Raw genomic sequence first — 18311 nt, 5'->3', positions numbered from 1 at the left:
TAGCTGCACACCCTAGACTACCAACAAAAGTATTAAACAATGATGTGTTATACAACAATAATCTATAGATTTTGACTTTAGGCGCAGTTGATACACAAGAGCGAGTTTACAAAATGACAAATGTCACAGGTGAGAACAGAGAGCAGTGTCAAGTGGAAGTGAGTTCCTGGTGCGTGCCGACAACTAACTACCAACTAGCGGAACAGTGTTACTCAGCGATGGCCGCCTGGTCGGGGGGGGGGGGCTTTATTACAATAAAGAGCCCAGGGCCGCGCTGCATATTTTGGGCGCCCCTCTCTCATAGCGGCCGCACAAAGGCTATTATTACAGAACAGTGGGCGGCCGATCTGACATCCCGCCCTGCTCCCCTCCCAACAGACAACAGCATCGCCGCCATCTCCCGGATCTGATGGGAGGAAGACAAAACGCGAGCTCGTCACGGTGGGTCCATCCAAGTTATCGGCGAGAGAAGCGACGGTCAAAATTGTGTTCATCATTTCACAATCATATCAATAATACGCTTTTCATGGTGTCAATATTGTTTGTGCAATTCTGTGACTAAATCAATGACAGAATTAATGCTGAAACTTAAATAAGTTAAAATTGAAAACACTAACAAGGTTACTATACTGAGGTAGTAGAGATTGAAAGTGGACTTAGACATGTCGTGTAAAGCAATATTAGGTGTTGTAAGCACAAGTCTTATGTTGAGCTTTGTTTGGATTTTGTTTGTTTGGTTATGATGAATGGATACGTAACAGTAGTGGGTTGTATGTCGTGTTTGTAGGTGTTTATGTTAGAATCGTTGGTCAATTATTGCTTCAGGAAATTATATTTTAAAAGTAGAAGTGTAACGCTCGGTAAGCGAAAATAGTTGCTTTTAGCTGTGGTGCAAGGAGGCCTTTGGGTTGGAGGGGGGAGGGGTCGTGAATTTAATCGAAGAACTCTGGAAGGAATTGAATATATTTGGAATAATTTTAATGGGCTTAAATCAAATCTAAACATTTAACTGTTGAATTTGAAACAAATTGAATTTTTGTTATATGAACTTTTTTTATTAAGGGGCTTCTGGTAAGATGGCTCTATCACTCTCATGTTCTCCCCTTAGGTACGCCACTGCTCCCCTTGGTGGGAGTTTATTACGAGATGTTCATTCCTATGAAGAAAAAAATTAGAACATAACATACCTTGCACAATATTTCAGTTTCAACAATTATAAAAAGTGATAGGCCTACCAGTTATACTTCGAGTATACAAATGCAGGTCTATTAATTACACATAGCATGCTCTCAGCTCCCCTCACACAGTCCATTTCTAGACCTCTCTGGTCTGCAATGTAGCCCGTAGTGTGGAATACAGCAACATGCACTTAGAATCCTGTAATATATTGTAGCACACTTAACTGTTATTTGCTTATGAATTCATTTGAAAAGAGTTTTCCATTAAATGCTTTTAGTAAGTTACAAAAGTGGCCAAAATAAATTTACAATGGGTCTAAATACATGTTGTAACTTCTTCCACGAAATTACTAACGGGTATCTGCTATCAGTCGTAGCGCTAGGGCCTTGTGCGAGAAAGCCACTTTGCTCAGTTTCTGTGAGCGCCGAACAGCCGCTGTACTGCCATGGTTTATCATAGTGGAAAACAATCAACAGTTGATAAGTTAGACGTGCCGCCTCGACGTGACCCTAGCAAGGACTGGCCGCGACCTTGCCTGCGGCACGTCCCGGTTTCGAGCATCTCAGTCGCGTGCCGTGAGTTGCGCTCGTGCACCAGCACTGCGCTCGGCTCGCCATCTTCCGACATCTCTATTGCAGCGTTTCGTCAGGGAAGGTTTATTGAAGTGATTAACGTTACTGTTTACCCGGAATGCATATAGAACCTTACCGTTGTGATCGCGTGTTCGTATTGTGTCTTCGAACTGAACAGTCGCAGTTGCCAAGGACATACCACCGAATGTTGTACGTGCTTGTGTCTCGTTGGTTTGTGTGTTTCATTACGGTTTTGTTGATGGCATTGCGCGTACGAGTTAGTTATTTATCATGTCATGACAGGGAGCTCACAGTCGTGACAATGGTTATTTGATGTCAAAATATTCTCACGTTAGTAATTTAGACCATAGTAAGTTATTTTGCCTTTTTATTGCACCAGCTGCATTTTTATCATTGATTTTAAGAGAATGGCTTTATCACTGAATAAATTGTGTTTGGATGAATGTTTCATCGAATATTGGTGAGGGATTTTCTGTGATGTGCTGGCGTCTAATGTGAGTCCACTTTTTAATGTTCATTGTTTAATACGTCTGTGACCCCAGAATCGTACGTGGGCTCTGAACTACAGGTTGGAACGTTTGACCATAGTGATGCTCTGATTCTCACAATTACTAATTATGTAAATTGCCAAATTGTGTCAATTTTGAAAAGTTTGTACGCACATTCGTGTCTTTCTCTGATGGCGTGGAAGCATAACAATAAAAGGGACCGTGACCGAGTCAAACCCACGTGAAATACTTTGGTTTCAAATAAAAATCTAAAATCGCCCAAGGACCCGTGGTCTCCAGCAGCCGGTTGGTACTTGCAGTGTTATCGGATGACATCCTCATAGAGTTGCCCTACTGCTTGCTACTCCCGAGTTACGTGCACTGACCGAGTCCAGGCGAGTCAAGAACCTGAACCATTCTTCCAGGCACGTACCTCTCGTATAAAGCGGTTTATTGGAGTGCCCCGCACTGACATCCCCCCTCCCCACCTCCTCTAGTTGTCGATCGCTGTCGCGAAGTTGTTGAACTCTCAGTCCTAGATCCGGATCGGGTCACCCACGATTCAAGGTTAATAATCGAAATAATGGAAAAACCAAGGTAATTCTAAACATTGCAAAAATTTTTGCACATTAATGTTTCATGCATTCAATGGAATATACTAACTAAAACTATTTGGTTGCAGCGGTATTTATGGGCAGCGAAGTGGTACATATACCAACCCTTCTATACAACCGTACTTTCAGCCCACCAGTCCTTCCAGCCCGCAGAGCATGTGGAACAACCAGGCAGCCGGTGAGTACCCCTGACCTCACCATACAGTCGAAATACGACTATATGTCTATTCATACTATCTTCATAAAAAATGCGTATTTAGATACAGTAGATACGTTTTCCTTAGGCATTAAGTTTTAATTAATTGTAAGAACATTATGGTCCTTATGACCACTAATCAATGAATTAGACCAGGTGGATATAGTTACCGATTTGCGTGTCAGGTGGAGAGAAAGAGTGGGGATGGAGGGGCCCCTCCTGCCAACTACAGATAGCTCGTGAGCAGTCTCAAGAGTTCTCGCTCCGTACTATTCTGGATTTAATTTAGTTCCTTACCTGGCAATCTATTAAAATGAACCCCTGTGTTTTCAGCTTATACTCTGAGTTGAACACCTTTCAGTAGTTTGGTACAGCATAAATATATTTCAATTAAATTTTCACTTTCAGTATATAGTTTTGTAATACTGAAAGTGGAATATGTCAAACTTATTAATTACCGTCTTGGTAACTAATATCTTGCTATAGGGTAGATTAATTATTTTGAGTACATTTTCCACTTCAATTATATTTAGGGAAGCACGTGAGTCTCCATGGGGATAAATGTTATATGTATTCATGTCTCAGAACGCTCTTCATGGTAATAGTGTAGAACTGTTGTTGATGCAGGAACAGAGGAGTACTCTCCTCCAACCAAATACTCGACCTCCAGCTCTACCGCCCCGTCCAGCCTGCCCGCCTTCACCCAACGATTCAACCCCTACAACGTGCCAGCGCGGCCCGCCACCACGTACCCGAGCGGTGCCAGCTACGGAGCCGCGGAGTCCTGGACCTCTCAGTACAGCCAGGACGGACAGTACAGCAGCGGGGGTCGCGCTCGCCCTAGCATGGCTACTCACGGGTTCGGCAGTGCCGCCTCTCAACTCAGTGCCAGTAAGTTACCATTCCATCCCTCTCGTGTGTGCACCTGGGCCGCATAAACTGTCTGGCCGAGGGCCCGGGTCCATATAGCTATCATAGCTGTGGTCGTTACTGTCGACCCCGACTGGACCCCACCCTCGCTGATCCCCGGAGATTTATGTGTTTGTTTAGGTTCGCCCTTCCACTCTCTATTTTTGATATCATAAAGATCTGCTTGTTTGGGATCTTTTTACAACCCCTTGTTCGAAACCGGGTGTTGTTACACACGTGTTTTTCAGCCCTTATTCTCTTTCTTCAAGACCTTCTCAGAATCACTAAAAATTTAAAAACTAACTGTTCATTTACACTAAAATCCTATTGCTCTAGTGTTATCTATTGTAAATTATCATGAGTGAAAATGGAAATTATAAATATACTCACACATTTATTATTTATTTTTAATAAAAAACATCGGTTAGATATTTTCATTTTTACACACAGAAAGGGAATGCTTAGTTGGTTCGGATTTTCCTGTGTAAACCCCTACGAGTCGGGAATATATGGAAGGAAATAGAAAGTGAGGAGGTGGCTAGAGAGCTAGAGTCAGCGACCCGGTGTCACTGTAGGATGATGAATCTGTCAACACCTTAATGTGCTTGCTATTGATTGTCCTGAGGGAGACATTAGGAGCAGGCCATCCACCTCTTACGTCACGGACACCCACAAGACGTGTACTCGCTATCTGTCCAGACCCGGCCAGCAGGTCCCTCCGACCGCGACCCCTCGTTCCGAAGTTTCACGTTTTATGGTGTCGCAACCCCCATTAAATCTGACACCTTCACTGAAAAATTGGAATATTTGGGTCCGCGGCACATGGCCCGCCCCATACTCGTTTTTTTGCTGCTCGTCGCAGAACCGCAGCACTTAACCCTGTCGTGGTCTGCTGTTACTTCTGAAGGGTTAGGACCATTACACATTTGACCTTGTGGAACATGTTATCATATTATTTATTTTTGGAATAGCGTGAGTGAATGTATTATAACTAAATCGACGTAATTGGACTCCCGTACATTTTGAAATAAAGTTTGTTGTGATAATTTCAAAGAAACATTTTATAATTCAATGTACTCAGGAGAGACTCGTAAGGTAACGATAATGAGCACTTAAAACGTGAATGTTACATATTTTAAAAACTTGATATTTCATACTACATAATTATGTTCCTTGTTAGGCAGGGTATTAAAAACGTATTGCTTTTCTCTGTCAGATTTGTACAACATTGATGCGTATAAAATGTTCAAAAATATTTAAACATTGCTGTACTTTTACCAACGGAATTATATTACATCCAGTGTTTGAAGTGAACTACCTGTAAGTAACTTCCGACAGTAGTAGTTCCAAAAGCAGCAGGTAGGTAGCGACACACAAACACAGAGTACCTTATTGTACCAACAACTGTACAGTTGGGTCGTGTCATTGTCATTGTTTTGATGAGCGCGCGGTCACGGTGAGATGAGTCATGTCATGCTGTCAGCGATAGTCCAGCAGCTACAGCCGTCATATTGTCTCAGCCTCTCTGCCGCTCTTATCGGCCCATATCCTTCCGCATTACTCACAGACACACAAGATCATATCCTTTCATGATTACGTTGTCTGTGGTACTGTAGATTACATACTAATATTATAGTATCATCTTCCTATCTTTGTTATATAGATCGGCTCCCGCGCCCAACACTCTTGCCAGTGTTACGTTTATAGAAGACTAGCTGTTACCCGTGGCTTCGCACGCAATCTTAGAACCAAAGTCCTTATATTAATTATTAAAAGCAATTATGATGTAATATGATCCTATAAAAACTTTTAAACGTAAGTGGGCATACATCAGGTAGATATTATTTAAGTTCGTGGTAAATAGTATCAGAGTTTAACTTAACTATTATATGATGTTTGGCACTGTATAGCTGTCAACAGCTGTCAAAATACGTTTCGCTCTTATCATAACATTCGAATGTAAACAAACTAATTTTTCAATTTGAATTCGACTTAATTTGGTGAAATGAATGTGTTATGGGTGGTACAAAGCACTCTAAATGTTAATTCAGACCAAAAGCTATACCTGTTCCAAATTTTTGCACAATCCGTATGGCAGTTTCAGCGTGATTGGAGGACAAACCTCCAAACATCTAAACATACAAACATCCACATATCAAACATTCAAACTTTCGCATTTATAATATTAGTGTAACTATTTATAAGTATCATCGTTTGTTGCAATAAACACATCTAAGTTTGATTTCAATCATCTGTGTTTGAAGATATCATGTTTAACAAGCATGCAGTACTGAGTATAGCAATTTTGTAGCGAGAATAGCTGGTGGTCAGCAAAGAAATGACAACCGCTTCACATTCCTTGGCACTATTTTGGTGCGGAGTTACACTAGACGGGATTTATACTTACAGATTTCTTATTCTATTGTTTGGGCTGCCAACAAACACTTAAAACAAGAATACAATAGAATGAAATGTATAGTCCTACATATTTTATAATTTTTCCTGTCATGTACAATAGTTTGAATTGTAAACAATGAAAAGTTATATACCACCACTAAAACCAGATTTAAGGATGTTTTAACATTTTGAAGCTGTAAATTAGTGTTGTTTAAAATTATTGCGCTGGAAATTCGAGAAATACATTAGTTGTCAATGTATTAGAGAGTCAGAATAAGGAAGAGAGTGTGAGAGAGAGCGCAAAAAACCGAAGTAGCAATAAGAACATTTGTAATAATGCAATATTTCAGAGGTACAATGGTATTTATGTATGTGATATCTGAAGCTTAGCGTTTTACGCAACAATTTACAAACACTAAAATGCAGAATAAGCAAACGATTGACTGTTAGTTTCATGTGGTATTGATACTTAAAAGAAAACAGGCCCTTATATGAGTTTTTGAGGGCTCTATTTATAGTGGAGTAGGAGATGGTCGCTAAGTGGAGCTATTAGGGTGGACCCCAGCCCCGGGGTGCCACGGCCGGGTTATTGACTCGTCTAAACGGCTCGCTCCACAAAATAAACACTTTCTAATATATTGTCGCCCACGTCGCAAAAAATTGCCTGTTTATTGTTGTGGTTAATAGAGGTTTGTTTGTAAATGTGACACTTGCCGGGAGGGCTCTGGGGCACGGCCGACCTCTTCCAGTCATCTAAATCGGTTAGCTTTATCGAATATATACTTGTTCTTGGGTAGTTTTTGTGTTATAGTATTGTACGAAATACATATTCAGCTCCAACTTTGTTTACCTGTCCAATATAAGTTTCGAGTCTGCTATATCTGCCTGCAGTTATAATTGAATACAGTCAGTCGCCAGCCTAGGCTCTGACTGGTCTCCCTGTTGTAGGCTAAGATACTTACTACTCGCATTGTACGGTATGTACAGTACACGTATGAAAAATTAACCTTATTTAGCACTGCCTATGTGCTATTGCAGGTGACTTTACTAATAGATTATGCCTTACAGAATATTCATTCCTTCAACATAATTATTAGCTATCCATAATCGCTATAAAATAAGTGTAGGCTAATTCCTATGGATAACGATTTGGTTTTAGATCTGAATGGATTTTACAATTTGCGTCGGATCAGACAATACGTCATATGAATGGAGCATATGTAAATACCACGAAGTGGCAACGTCAAGTGAATATAGATACTTGATAAGTGTACCCTACTCAAAGATAGCGTGTCAAGTACGGAATGTACAGAGCAGGTAGAACAGATGTTGGAAAACACTGGTCCCGTCGAGATGTTGCCGACTCGGTGTGTGCTAGTGTTACTGTTACTGGTTCCCTGGGCCCGGAGCCTGGACGAGAGTAACATCCACAGTGAGCAGTTCTGGCAGGATATCAACGCGGCGCAGGACCAATGGCGCGCGGGCCGCAACTTCCTGCCGGGTTCGTTTGTCAAGAACATGCTGAGTGTACTGCCCGCGAGACACGAGCGACTGCCTCAACGGACGGTGGACGTGAACGGTAACTTGCCGGAGAGCTTCGACGGTAGGGTCGTGTGGAAGAGGTGCAAGGGCGTGGGGAAGGTGAGGGACCAGGGGAACTGCGCGTCCGCTTGGGCCATGGTGGCCTCCGCGGTGTTCACGGACAGACTGTGTGTGACCAAAGGCGGCAACACGGAGATCTCCGCCCAGAACGTGCTGTCGTGTTGCAAGGAGTGCGGGACCAACTGTTACGGAGGTTACGTGTCCGACGCTCTCGTCTACCTCGGCAAGAGAGGAGCCCCGAGCTACAGATGTCACCCGTACGAGATCTACGGGTGCCCAAAGCCGGGTGCGTTGGACTGCCCCGCGGTGCGAGCGCTCAACCCGCGGTGTCGCACGAGTTGCCGCAGCTCCTACAACAAGAGACCGTACCAGGACGTGCGGCGGGCGGGCGGCGCCTACTCCCTGGCCAACACGACCGCGGTCATCCAGAGCGAGCTGGTGGCCCGAGGACCGGTGGCGGCGGTCATGGACCTGTACGAGGATCTGCTGGTGTACAAGAGTGGAGTGTACTCACACACCGCGGGCCACCTGCTGGCACAACACCCCGTCAAGATAGTGGGCTGGGGAACACAGGCGGGCACCCCCTACTGGCTGGTCGTCAACACATGGAGTCCGGTCTGGGGCGATCGCGGCATCCTCAGGGTGGCCATCAACACCAACGGCTGTCATCTCGAGAACAGGGTGTTTGCTCTCAACCCCTGATGTGTTGTGCAATAAGTACGTTTTTTGTGCGGAGTGCTGTCTATAACCTATAACTAATATAGACATTCGAGACAGTGTGTAAACCATACTGAATCAAATTATATTACATTTGAATAAAAAAGGCAATTTTTAGAGCCATTTCTTGTTTAGTAACATTTTTGCTACGTCATCCAGTCTTAAATTATATAACTCTAGTTTAGATTATTTTATTTTCGTCCATAACCAATTAATTTTGTATATAATTCCTTCTAAAATGTCAGGGGTGCTGAAGAGAAAAGGATACATTATGTATATTTTATCCAAACCAAATTCGCACTAATTATATACTTATATCTAATTAGTTCAAAGCATTCTGCAAATGTATAACACTTTTGGTCGACTGGGTTCATATTTATATCTTTTCAAATAAAAGTTTTCATTTTACCAGTAAGTTTATTTGTTTAAGTAAAAAGAGTTAGTGCGCGATTATAACACTAACAATAATGACTATATCAGATTTAGCAGTTAGTGCGAATAGCTCCTCATCGTCGTCGTCAGCACAAACAAGGAGGCATAGTTTCTTTTCTGTATGCTGTCACTACTTCTCCTTTGAACCTTTTTTTCTTATGTCCCAATCTTCCCATACTCATTATTCTCGGAGTGCTAAAAATTCGTTATGTCTTTAAATGCAGCCTTGAATAAGTGCGGGTTATAGATGAAGACTTTGGATACCAACGAAACAATCAACTACACAGTAGATTTTTGTTTATTTTAATCATTATAAAGAATACATTTTTGTCTTATCTGAGTTTTAAATTAATAAAATGAGTTAAATAAATGAGTTCAATAAATAAAATGAGTTAAATTAATTTAATAATATTTTAACTTAATTGGCAATAACCTGATATTAGGGTTCGCTAACCGGTGGATTTGAAATTGTAACCCTTCATCTAGCTAAATAGTACTAACTAGGCAAATCAAATATAACATAAACAAATCTAAACAAAATTACGTCTAACGGAACTTACCGACACAGTATTGCCATTTGGAATATGGGAAGAATGTAGGAATGTTGTGGTTTACCTAAGTGTAACCAACAAAAGTTTCATTCAAAAAGCCACCGGAATACTATTTAATGCAGAAATAATAAACATTGATATCAAAATATGTGTTAAATGTTTAAATAATAATATAAAATTTTTATAGGTGTGATTTGTTTCCAATTGATCATTTTTGAGTTTGTCCATATTTATAATAACTTTCATGTTCTTTAAATCTTTTTAATGGTTTATTGTTATTTGGTCAATGTAACTCTTATCACAATCTGCACTGTTAATTTTGTAAATTCCACTTTTAATGTTATCTAAAATTTTATCTTTTGGATTTCCTAGTAGATTATTTATCTTATTTATTGTGTTATTAAAAGTTTTGTTCATGTCAACAATTTTTTCTAAATACCATAACTCTAGGATGGATACGTCTTTCACTTTTTTGATAAAATGTGGTTTTATAAATCTACTAATTTATACATTATAAACCCAGTATTATCCCATTACTGTTGTTTGTTTTATCAAAAATGTTATTGAGGAGCGGTTTATATTTTGTTATGGTGTGTATTAGGTGTAGGTTTTATTCAAAATATTTAGAGCTGTTTTTGAGTACATCTCTTTTGTAAGGCCAACAAAGGACAACCAGCACGTCTAGTATTTCCAGTACACTTGCCAAAAAGCGGTAAAAATTCCGACTGGCAGTGGTCTAATTTAAACTAAGATAAGCTCAAGCTCATCAAATGTATGCCTTGACTCTCTAAAGCAATTTATTCGATGTCCAAGATAGGCTAGGACTAGGAATAAGCATAGACTGGGACTAGGAATAAGCATAGGCTAGAAAAAGCTCAGTATAATGAACCGCCTCATTATCCACTAATTATGTCTATAATATGACCACAGACTAAAGATATGATATAATAGCTGTAGTCTGTAATATAACGAAGAAATGTTCAAATACAAAAAAATAATAAACCGTAATCGCGAAGATGACAATCAGTGCTGTTAGTGGGTCAAGAAGGGCAGATAACATAGGCAAGATAGGGCGTCAGATCCTGCCTTCGCTGCAACACTCTTCTCAGGGTCCTGCACATCATTTGTCATCATCTTCTTGTGATCCTTGTCTCAGACTCGCCATTCTCAAACTCTTCCTAGACAGACAGACTTACAACTGTTATTTGTGAGTAGGGTAATTTATTAGGCTATATTTTAACAGGGGTGTCGTCAAAAAATACTTTCAATCAATTGTTGTAACTGATAAGGTTATGTCGAAAAAAAAATCCTTTGTGTTGTGTCCTCGCCCCCTTGACACATTGACGCTTGCTGTGGTTCGTCACGCGGCTGTGAAAATAGCGATTTTAATGAGTTCACATGACATGGTGATAAGGACGGAACCCGCCATGGCCGGAAGTATTTCTTATCGGTGGTCGCTGCGCTCTCGCCTACACTCCCGGAAAAAAATGTTCTCACCACAATTTGTTTTACACAGTTTCTGCCTTTCAAATTTACGCGGATTGTAATCTTCCAGAGATGTAAAAAATATGGCATATATGGCTGTTGGAGTGTAACATAGATATTGTATAAGAGTTCTACAAGGTCATTGTAGTTCCAATTACAAAATTCTCAGTTCCAAGTTGAAAGATTTTTTATCTCATAGCATGTTAATATCGCACTTTTTGTTGTAACGTTTGACAGCCATAGTTGTAGTAAGCTACATTCAGTTCTGTCTCCTCTTTCAGTTGTATTGTCCATCAAACATTTTATCGTCTTGTATACCAAACATGTCCTGAGTTGTTTCTGTTGAAGAATGTTAGTGACGTTTTCTCAGAAGAAAACTAAAGTTCTACGTAACATGAACCCCCGTCACTGGGGTTGGTTGTTCACCCCCTCCCCCTCCCATAGTAGGGGTGGACAGAGACAGTGACAGTGAGGTCTGACCACTTGACTCAGTGTTGTCAACATATTATCCACTGAGAGTCTGTTTGGACACTTGTCGACCCTTGTCTTCCTTGACTGATATCGTGCTTCCTTGAACAGGGTGTCTCTGGAGACCTCTGGGTGTCTCACCATATGGCACGAGACCGCAGATAACGTTGCTGTACGTGGATGAAAGTAAAGGACGTAACCGTAGATTTGGTCCTGTATTTAATTTCGAAACAACCTTATTAACTTTAAAACTTGTACAAGTGTCAGATTATAAAACAATAGCATACCAAAATTTACAGGAAAATAGTATTACATCTTACAAATAGTTCTCAAAAGCTCAAAATTGTTTCAATCTCTAAAAATTTGCATACAATACTAAACAGACAATTTTTGGTAAGGCACTTTCAATATTTTGTGCTAACCATGTTTTCGTTAGCCTGTGCAATTCTGTTAATGTTCACTTTAGCGAGAACATAAGTATTGCGTCATAAAGAGACCAGTTCCTGGAAGAAGTAGCGGTCGGCACCTCTGTGAGTCTCGACTCCTTAGATTCCTGGAAGCTGACGACGTAACGCTAATCTTTGATCTACCGAATGCTGTAGAGATCAGGTGTTTCCATGCCCTAGAATGCTGAATCGCTACTACACTTGATACACTGTCTACATAGTTCTTTGAGAAAATACATGCTCCCTTGTAGTAAGTTCACGCTAAAATATAAAGCCTTTGTTTTTCGCATCATTTTAAATACTGTAGGACATTTAGGAGGAGGGGTTTGACTACGTGTTGACTACGTGGTTCAAGGTCTCAGCAAGTGCAGAGCTACGCACAATAGCACTCGCGCTCTCGCAGTAGGTCACTGGTACACGCACAATAGCCGGTGCAGCTGCACCATTCACAACCAGGGTTCAACGTCTCCAGCACCGACAATGCAGAAGTACTGCCGACTTTCCTCTTTACTGGATGCTATTGCAGGCACACTCTTGCCCGTGTTACAGCTTAGTTATACACGATCTTGCAGTAGCAGGCCGTTGTTACTACAATATAACAACATGACTTGTAACAACGAATGTCTGACAGTGACAATAATTCCGTGCAGGACAACTTATATTTAATTTAGGCTATGCTCTTTTCTTATTAATAATCAAAGCTGATTAATATAAAAATTAAAAATTATTTACATATTTTTAAAAGTGATATTTTCAACAATGTATAAAAACCCCCTGTAGTAGTTCACAGAGGTCTTTAATTTTCTTATACAGTACTACTCCTTTTGTATAGACCTATAGTTTTATTTATTACAATTATATTTTCGTATTTATTGTCAATGTAATGTATTTGTAAGGAAGAATTGGTGACTGATTGTTGATATCATATCGTGTATCAGAAGTTTCACACGGTCTGGGTCCGGCCCGGTTGTGGTTGTGTGGTTAGCAGACCTTGCCATAACTAAACAAAGTACACAGCGTATGGCGTTCTGAATCAGAACATTGTGTACATTACAAAGTTCCAATTAATCATTTCCTGGCAATTTTTTATATTCAGTGAAACAATTAAACAGTGTAAATGTTGCCAACTTGACAACCCTGCCAGGTTTAGCTCAGGATTATCAATATCTAATGTTGATACGTAACAGTCAGAGTAGCTTTGAAGTAATGTAGGACAATTATTAGCGGTTGTCAGGTAATATTTTATAATGTCAAAGACATCTCGAATACCTCTAACAACAAAGCAATAGTAATCATGCCTGCAAGTGTTATCATCGCGTAGTTCTCGGCCTGTTTCCCACCGAGCTTCGTATTCCGCCCGCATGTACTTCCTGGCCCCCTACATTACCAGCCGCGACAGGAAGACAATAGCTCGCATAAAGAGGTCGCAGGTAGCTGATACCGCATGACAGTCCTTATCACTGCGCTGATAACATTATCACTACCTACTTAAATATAATTGACGTTCTGATGCAACAGAGCGCGCTATCACCGACGTTTCGTGAGTTATTACCTCCGTCCTCAGGTGGACTATTGCTAATGCGCCGATCACTCGCGCATGAGTAGACGCACTGCACTGTATGCGTGGGTGTCCTGCGCATGCGTAGTGCCGTCACTGCTGCGCTGGCGTCATGACGAGATTACATACAGGAGTAAGGCGTCATCAATGGGTACCCCCGTATCAGATATCGTATAAGTGCTTAGTTCGTAAAACAGTATAGTGGCACATTCAGATTTTATCTATAGCTTCTTAGTATATGTCACTAGAACGATTTAATTTTTAATTTAATTTCCTGTTGTAAGCGGTACAATAATTATAAAATATCGCCAGTTAGCCAGAAAAATTTTAACTATATGACAGTGCATTTTATTAACTTTGTTGTCTGATTGATAGCTCGACATTATAATACAACAAACATTCATATGTACTAAGAGTATCCTAAACACTACTACTAACTATATTGATAAAGTTACAGTTCTTTAAGTATTCATTGTCTTTGAAACAAATACGAGTTTCAGTTTCAAATTATTCGTTTCATCGTTCTATAAGAACTGAAAATTTTTCTTATTAGTATGTTTTTCCTTATATTTGTGTAGAGTTTAGTAGAGGTTATATCACACCTGACCGAGTTATTGTGGTGACGTCATCACAACTAGGCATGGTTGGATCTGAATTTTACACATTTCTACATCTGTGCATCTCTTTGTTTTTAGCAACATTCATACAGTAATTATATATGAAACTTAAGAACTATGTTTTGACCCACCCCTGTTATCATAATATCCATCTTTTCGCTCAGAAGTGAAGGCAGATACGGCATGTAGAATATTGTATTTGTGTCAAGAATTGTGCTTCGTATATATAACGACGCAGTTTATGAAATTTATATTTATCCCCTCACTGCGTAGAGCACAATTTATAAATGTCTTTGTAAAATGTGAATTGATCATTTTCTTTAGTATATTTATTTATACTTCCAAATGTCTCGATTAAATGTTTATGTTATTACTATCCTACTAGCAACTTATTTTGAAATTAGTTTACAGTACTTATTGTAAAGCAGATACACAACCAAGCGACTGGCATTAGTTTTCAAATCGGTACATGTAACAACATTAAGAATGAGATGAGGAGCTCAGGAGCCTAGCGGGGGGGGGGGGGAGTAAGCGCCCAGAGAGTAATGCCGTCTCCTTACTATCCTGTGCACACAACACTATCAGCTCCGATAAGTATCCTGCACACTCCTCCTCCCTACAGACAGAAATACCACCTCTTGAACTAACCTTCTCAACCTACACTACCAACTGAGCCACGTAACTGAACTGCCTAACTTACCGAAGTTTCAATATTCACCTCAATTCGTTCACTTAACCTGGCAAAAGATCAAAAACTCATTTTGTGTTTTATTTGTTCCCACAGTTTTTATTTCAGTATATGATAGTTTGTACGAGACATTGAAACATAGGCTAATAGTGCTTTGCCTACCCTATGCTGGTTATAGTAACTGACCGTCGTCGCTTCACTCTTCAGTTTATCTGTGACAGATGGATAAACGTTAGCACCATACCAGTAATACTGAAGTGATCTCAAGGCAATAACATAATAGTGCTTTGTCTATCCTATGCTGGTTATAGTAACTGACCGTCGTCGCTTCACTCTTCAGTTTATCTGTGACAGATGGATAAACGTTAGCACCATACCAGTAATACTGAAGTGATCTCAAGGCAATAACATAATAGTGCTTTGTCTATCCTATGCTGGTTATAGTAACTGACCGTCGTCGCTTCACTCTTCAGTTTATCTGTGACAGATGGATAAACGTTAGCACCATACCAGTAATACTGAAGTGATCTCAAGGCAATAACATAATAGTGCTTTGTCTATCCTATGCTGGTTATAGTAACTGACCGTCGTCGCTTCACTCTTCAGTTTATCTGTGACAGATGGATAAACGTTAGCACCATACCAGTAATACTGAAGTGATCTCAAGGCAATAACATAATAGTGCTTTGCCTATCCTATGCTGGTTATAGTAACTGACCGTCGTCGCTTCACTCTTCAGTTTATCTGTGACAGATGGATAAACGTTAGCACCATACCAGTAATACTGAAGTGATCTCAAGGCAATCCCCTTTGGGAGAGGGATTACTCTAATTTAAACCTTAACAGTAGGTTATGATTTATTCAGCAGAGATTAAGACCCGGCTTTAATAAAATAACCTTGAGTTTTTGCCCATAAGAACAATGTTAAACCTCGTACAGTTTTAAAAATAAAATAATATTTATTTTGTTTTTACGTCAAACGCTTTGTACGTTTTATCCGTATTGTTTGTAGTTATATGTTATTCAGAAACAAATCTCAAACTTTTTGTGTTACATTGTTTAAATGCACAAAATGTATATACTTTACAAACAAAACTAAAAAGCGTTTTGAAGCTTATTAATTATCTCTTTATAATGAGACACTTCCCATGACGATATGATAACAAAATAAGAGCGTAAAACCGGCATGAGACGTAAAATTATTCTTATGGGAAAAAACTCAAGATAATCTTTATTATAACCGGCCCTTAAAAATCCCGTTTCTTTGAAGACTTCCTAATATAAATTTTACTCCGGGGAAACGAAAAATACATACGTTTATCTAATAGTGTAGTCTTTTCCATCATATTTTTGTTCTGAAGACAATAAATATTGCATAAAATCAATATTAAGTTGTTTTTCTAGTCTAAATCTGTAATTTATAGATAACTAGCTGTTTCTCGCGGCTTCGCACTGATGAACACTTCTGGTTCAAGTGAATTATATTTCCAACGTCGATGTAGAGTTTGCCTTGTTGCCATGATCAAGAAATCTGGCAAAAATGTTAATTTACAACCATTGTACACATACATGTACTTTATTATAAAGTGGTCTAACACTCAAGCTTTAAGTTTAACCAGACAAATATGCATATCATAATTTAGCGCATTCAAATAGTGTTCGGCTATTTATTATACGTAACTGTCTCATAATTGCAGTTTGTAATGTGCAGGCGCTTTGAAAACTTATCTTTTGCAGCGCCGCCTGGTGGTGAAGTACATCAATGGGCACAGCATATAAACCTTCTCCGTGGAAAAATACATATATTCAAAATTTCATAATAATGTGACAAACTGTTTCTGAGTCTATGAATGTCATATATACAAACACCCTCATAAATATATAATTAATATATTATTTCCTGAGTAGCACATTCTATCGTCTCATTACATTAATATTTACATGCATACCTTTACAATAATATCCGGGGCCTTGTCAGCATCACCAGTAAAGTGAATCTATGATGTTTTGTAAATTAAAATTTATTTACAATAGGTACTCTTTTGTTTAAAACTATTTTACCTACTCAATGGTACAGTAAAAGAAATTAAATTTATTTGTAATTTCAATTTGATATTTAAATATAACTAACTTTAGTTGGAATTTAATTTAACGTATGTATACTTTAATGGTTCAATATTGTTGTTGCAAGACACAGCTAGTTAAAAATAGTTTTTTTTGGTACTGTCCTGATGATCTTTATTCCTTCTAAAATTACGTTGGAAAAAACTTACATGGTCACCTAGTACATCCCTTTAATAGCCGAGCCGAGCTGATCTGAAACCAATCTGTGATCTTGAAAAATTTGTTTCCAGTTAAGATGTAACACGAAAATGCTGTTTAATATCCCAGCTACTTCGTAGCTAACGAAAGTAATTAATAAGAGTGCTTGAACAATAAAAATATCATGTAGTAGCGGTAGCAGAAGTGGAACGCCCCTTAGTAACCCTTCTCCTTCCTCACAACCCCTTGGTTAGAAGCTTCCCTTACTAAAATACAGAACGTCATGTTTTTAAGTGTTAGTCTGTGAAACTTGGTTTAATAAGGACAAAACCTGCAAGGAGCAAAGCCTTTAATCATAAACAACCAAAACAATGCAGGTTTTAATAATAGATAAGCAAAACAGTACAGGTAAAGGTTTTATATCTTATACAAAGTTCTTTTACAGGGATTTCATCTACATGTGTTATAGGAATAGGTTTCTTTTTATAACTGAAAGATAGAAAACTTATTACGACCAAGTTTACTTATTATATTTTGTGATTTTTCAAGTGGTTTATTTTTGAATACGCCCTAGTACATTTCAAATTATTGAAATAAAATGTATGGCGTAACTGTGTTGATGTATACAGTGCATAGATGTAGACGTACATTAACAGGCAGTGTGATGTAGTAGAGGAAGCGGAGTTCTACACCGAGGGGAGAGAGTGTGTCAACTGCGGCGCCATATCCACCCCTCTATGGCGTCGCGACGGCACTGGCCACTACCTGTGCAATGCGTGCGGCCTCTACCACAAGATGAACGGCATGAACCGGCCTCTGGTCCGACAACCCCGCCGGCTGGTAAGCTAGAGGGCTTTCTCTTCGGTGCACTCGGTGTTCAAGCTTTTGTTGAAGGGGGAGGGCAGACTTGGCTTCGCCATTCGATACATATACAGTACATTGCATGAGTCTGTTGTGTCGGGGTGGTATGTGCTCAGCGACGACGAGGACTACGGGAGCTGCTCGACTGTGGAGTCTCCGTCCCCGGGGTCCGAGCAGCCGCCCGCGCCCACGTCGTGGCTGAAGACTCACCCATCAGAACGATTCATCTGTGTGTGTATTGCTTTCAT

At 39.7% G+C, this 18311-nt stretch overlaps 2 protein-coding genes across 4 annotated transcripts in view; both read left to right on the top strand.

Annotated features, from left to right (window-relative positions):
* LOC124359574 (GATA-binding factor C-like) overlaps positions 1-18311 on the top strand; it is a 97251-nt gene that overhangs the window by 69131 nt on the left and 9809 nt on the right. For 2 of the 3 annotated variants that reach the window (XM_046812446.1, XM_046812447.1), the window contains exons 3-5: positions 2943-3052; positions 3698-3961; positions 17873-18042. In XM_046812446.1, coding sequence (XP_046668402.1) covers positions 2943-3052; positions 3698-3961; positions 17873-18042 — 544 coding nt within the window. The remainder of the gene's footprint in view (positions 1-2942; positions 3053-3697; positions 3962-17872; positions 18043-18311) is intronic. The other variant, XM_046812448.1, reaches the window with a different exon arrangement.
* LOC124359575 (cathepsin B-like) lies at positions 6156-8818 on the top strand. Its single transcript, XM_046812449.1, has one exon. The coding sequence runs from the start codon at positions 7703-7705 to the stop codon at positions 8678-8680; it is 978 nt and encodes a 325-aa protein (XP_046668405.1). The 5' UTR covers positions 6156-7702; the 3' UTR covers positions 8681-8818.

This window comes from Homalodisca vitripennis, chromosome 4 (genome assembly GCF_021130785.1).
Source record: "Homalodisca vitripennis isolate AUS2020 chromosome 4, UT_GWSS_2.1, whole genome shotgun sequence".
Taxonomy (NCBI): Eukaryota; Metazoa; Arthropoda; class Insecta; order Hemiptera; family Cicadellidae; genus Homalodisca; species Homalodisca vitripennis.
The sequence above is the reverse complement of the archived record's forward strand: the minus strand, read 5'-3'. Positions and strand labels throughout refer to the sequence as shown.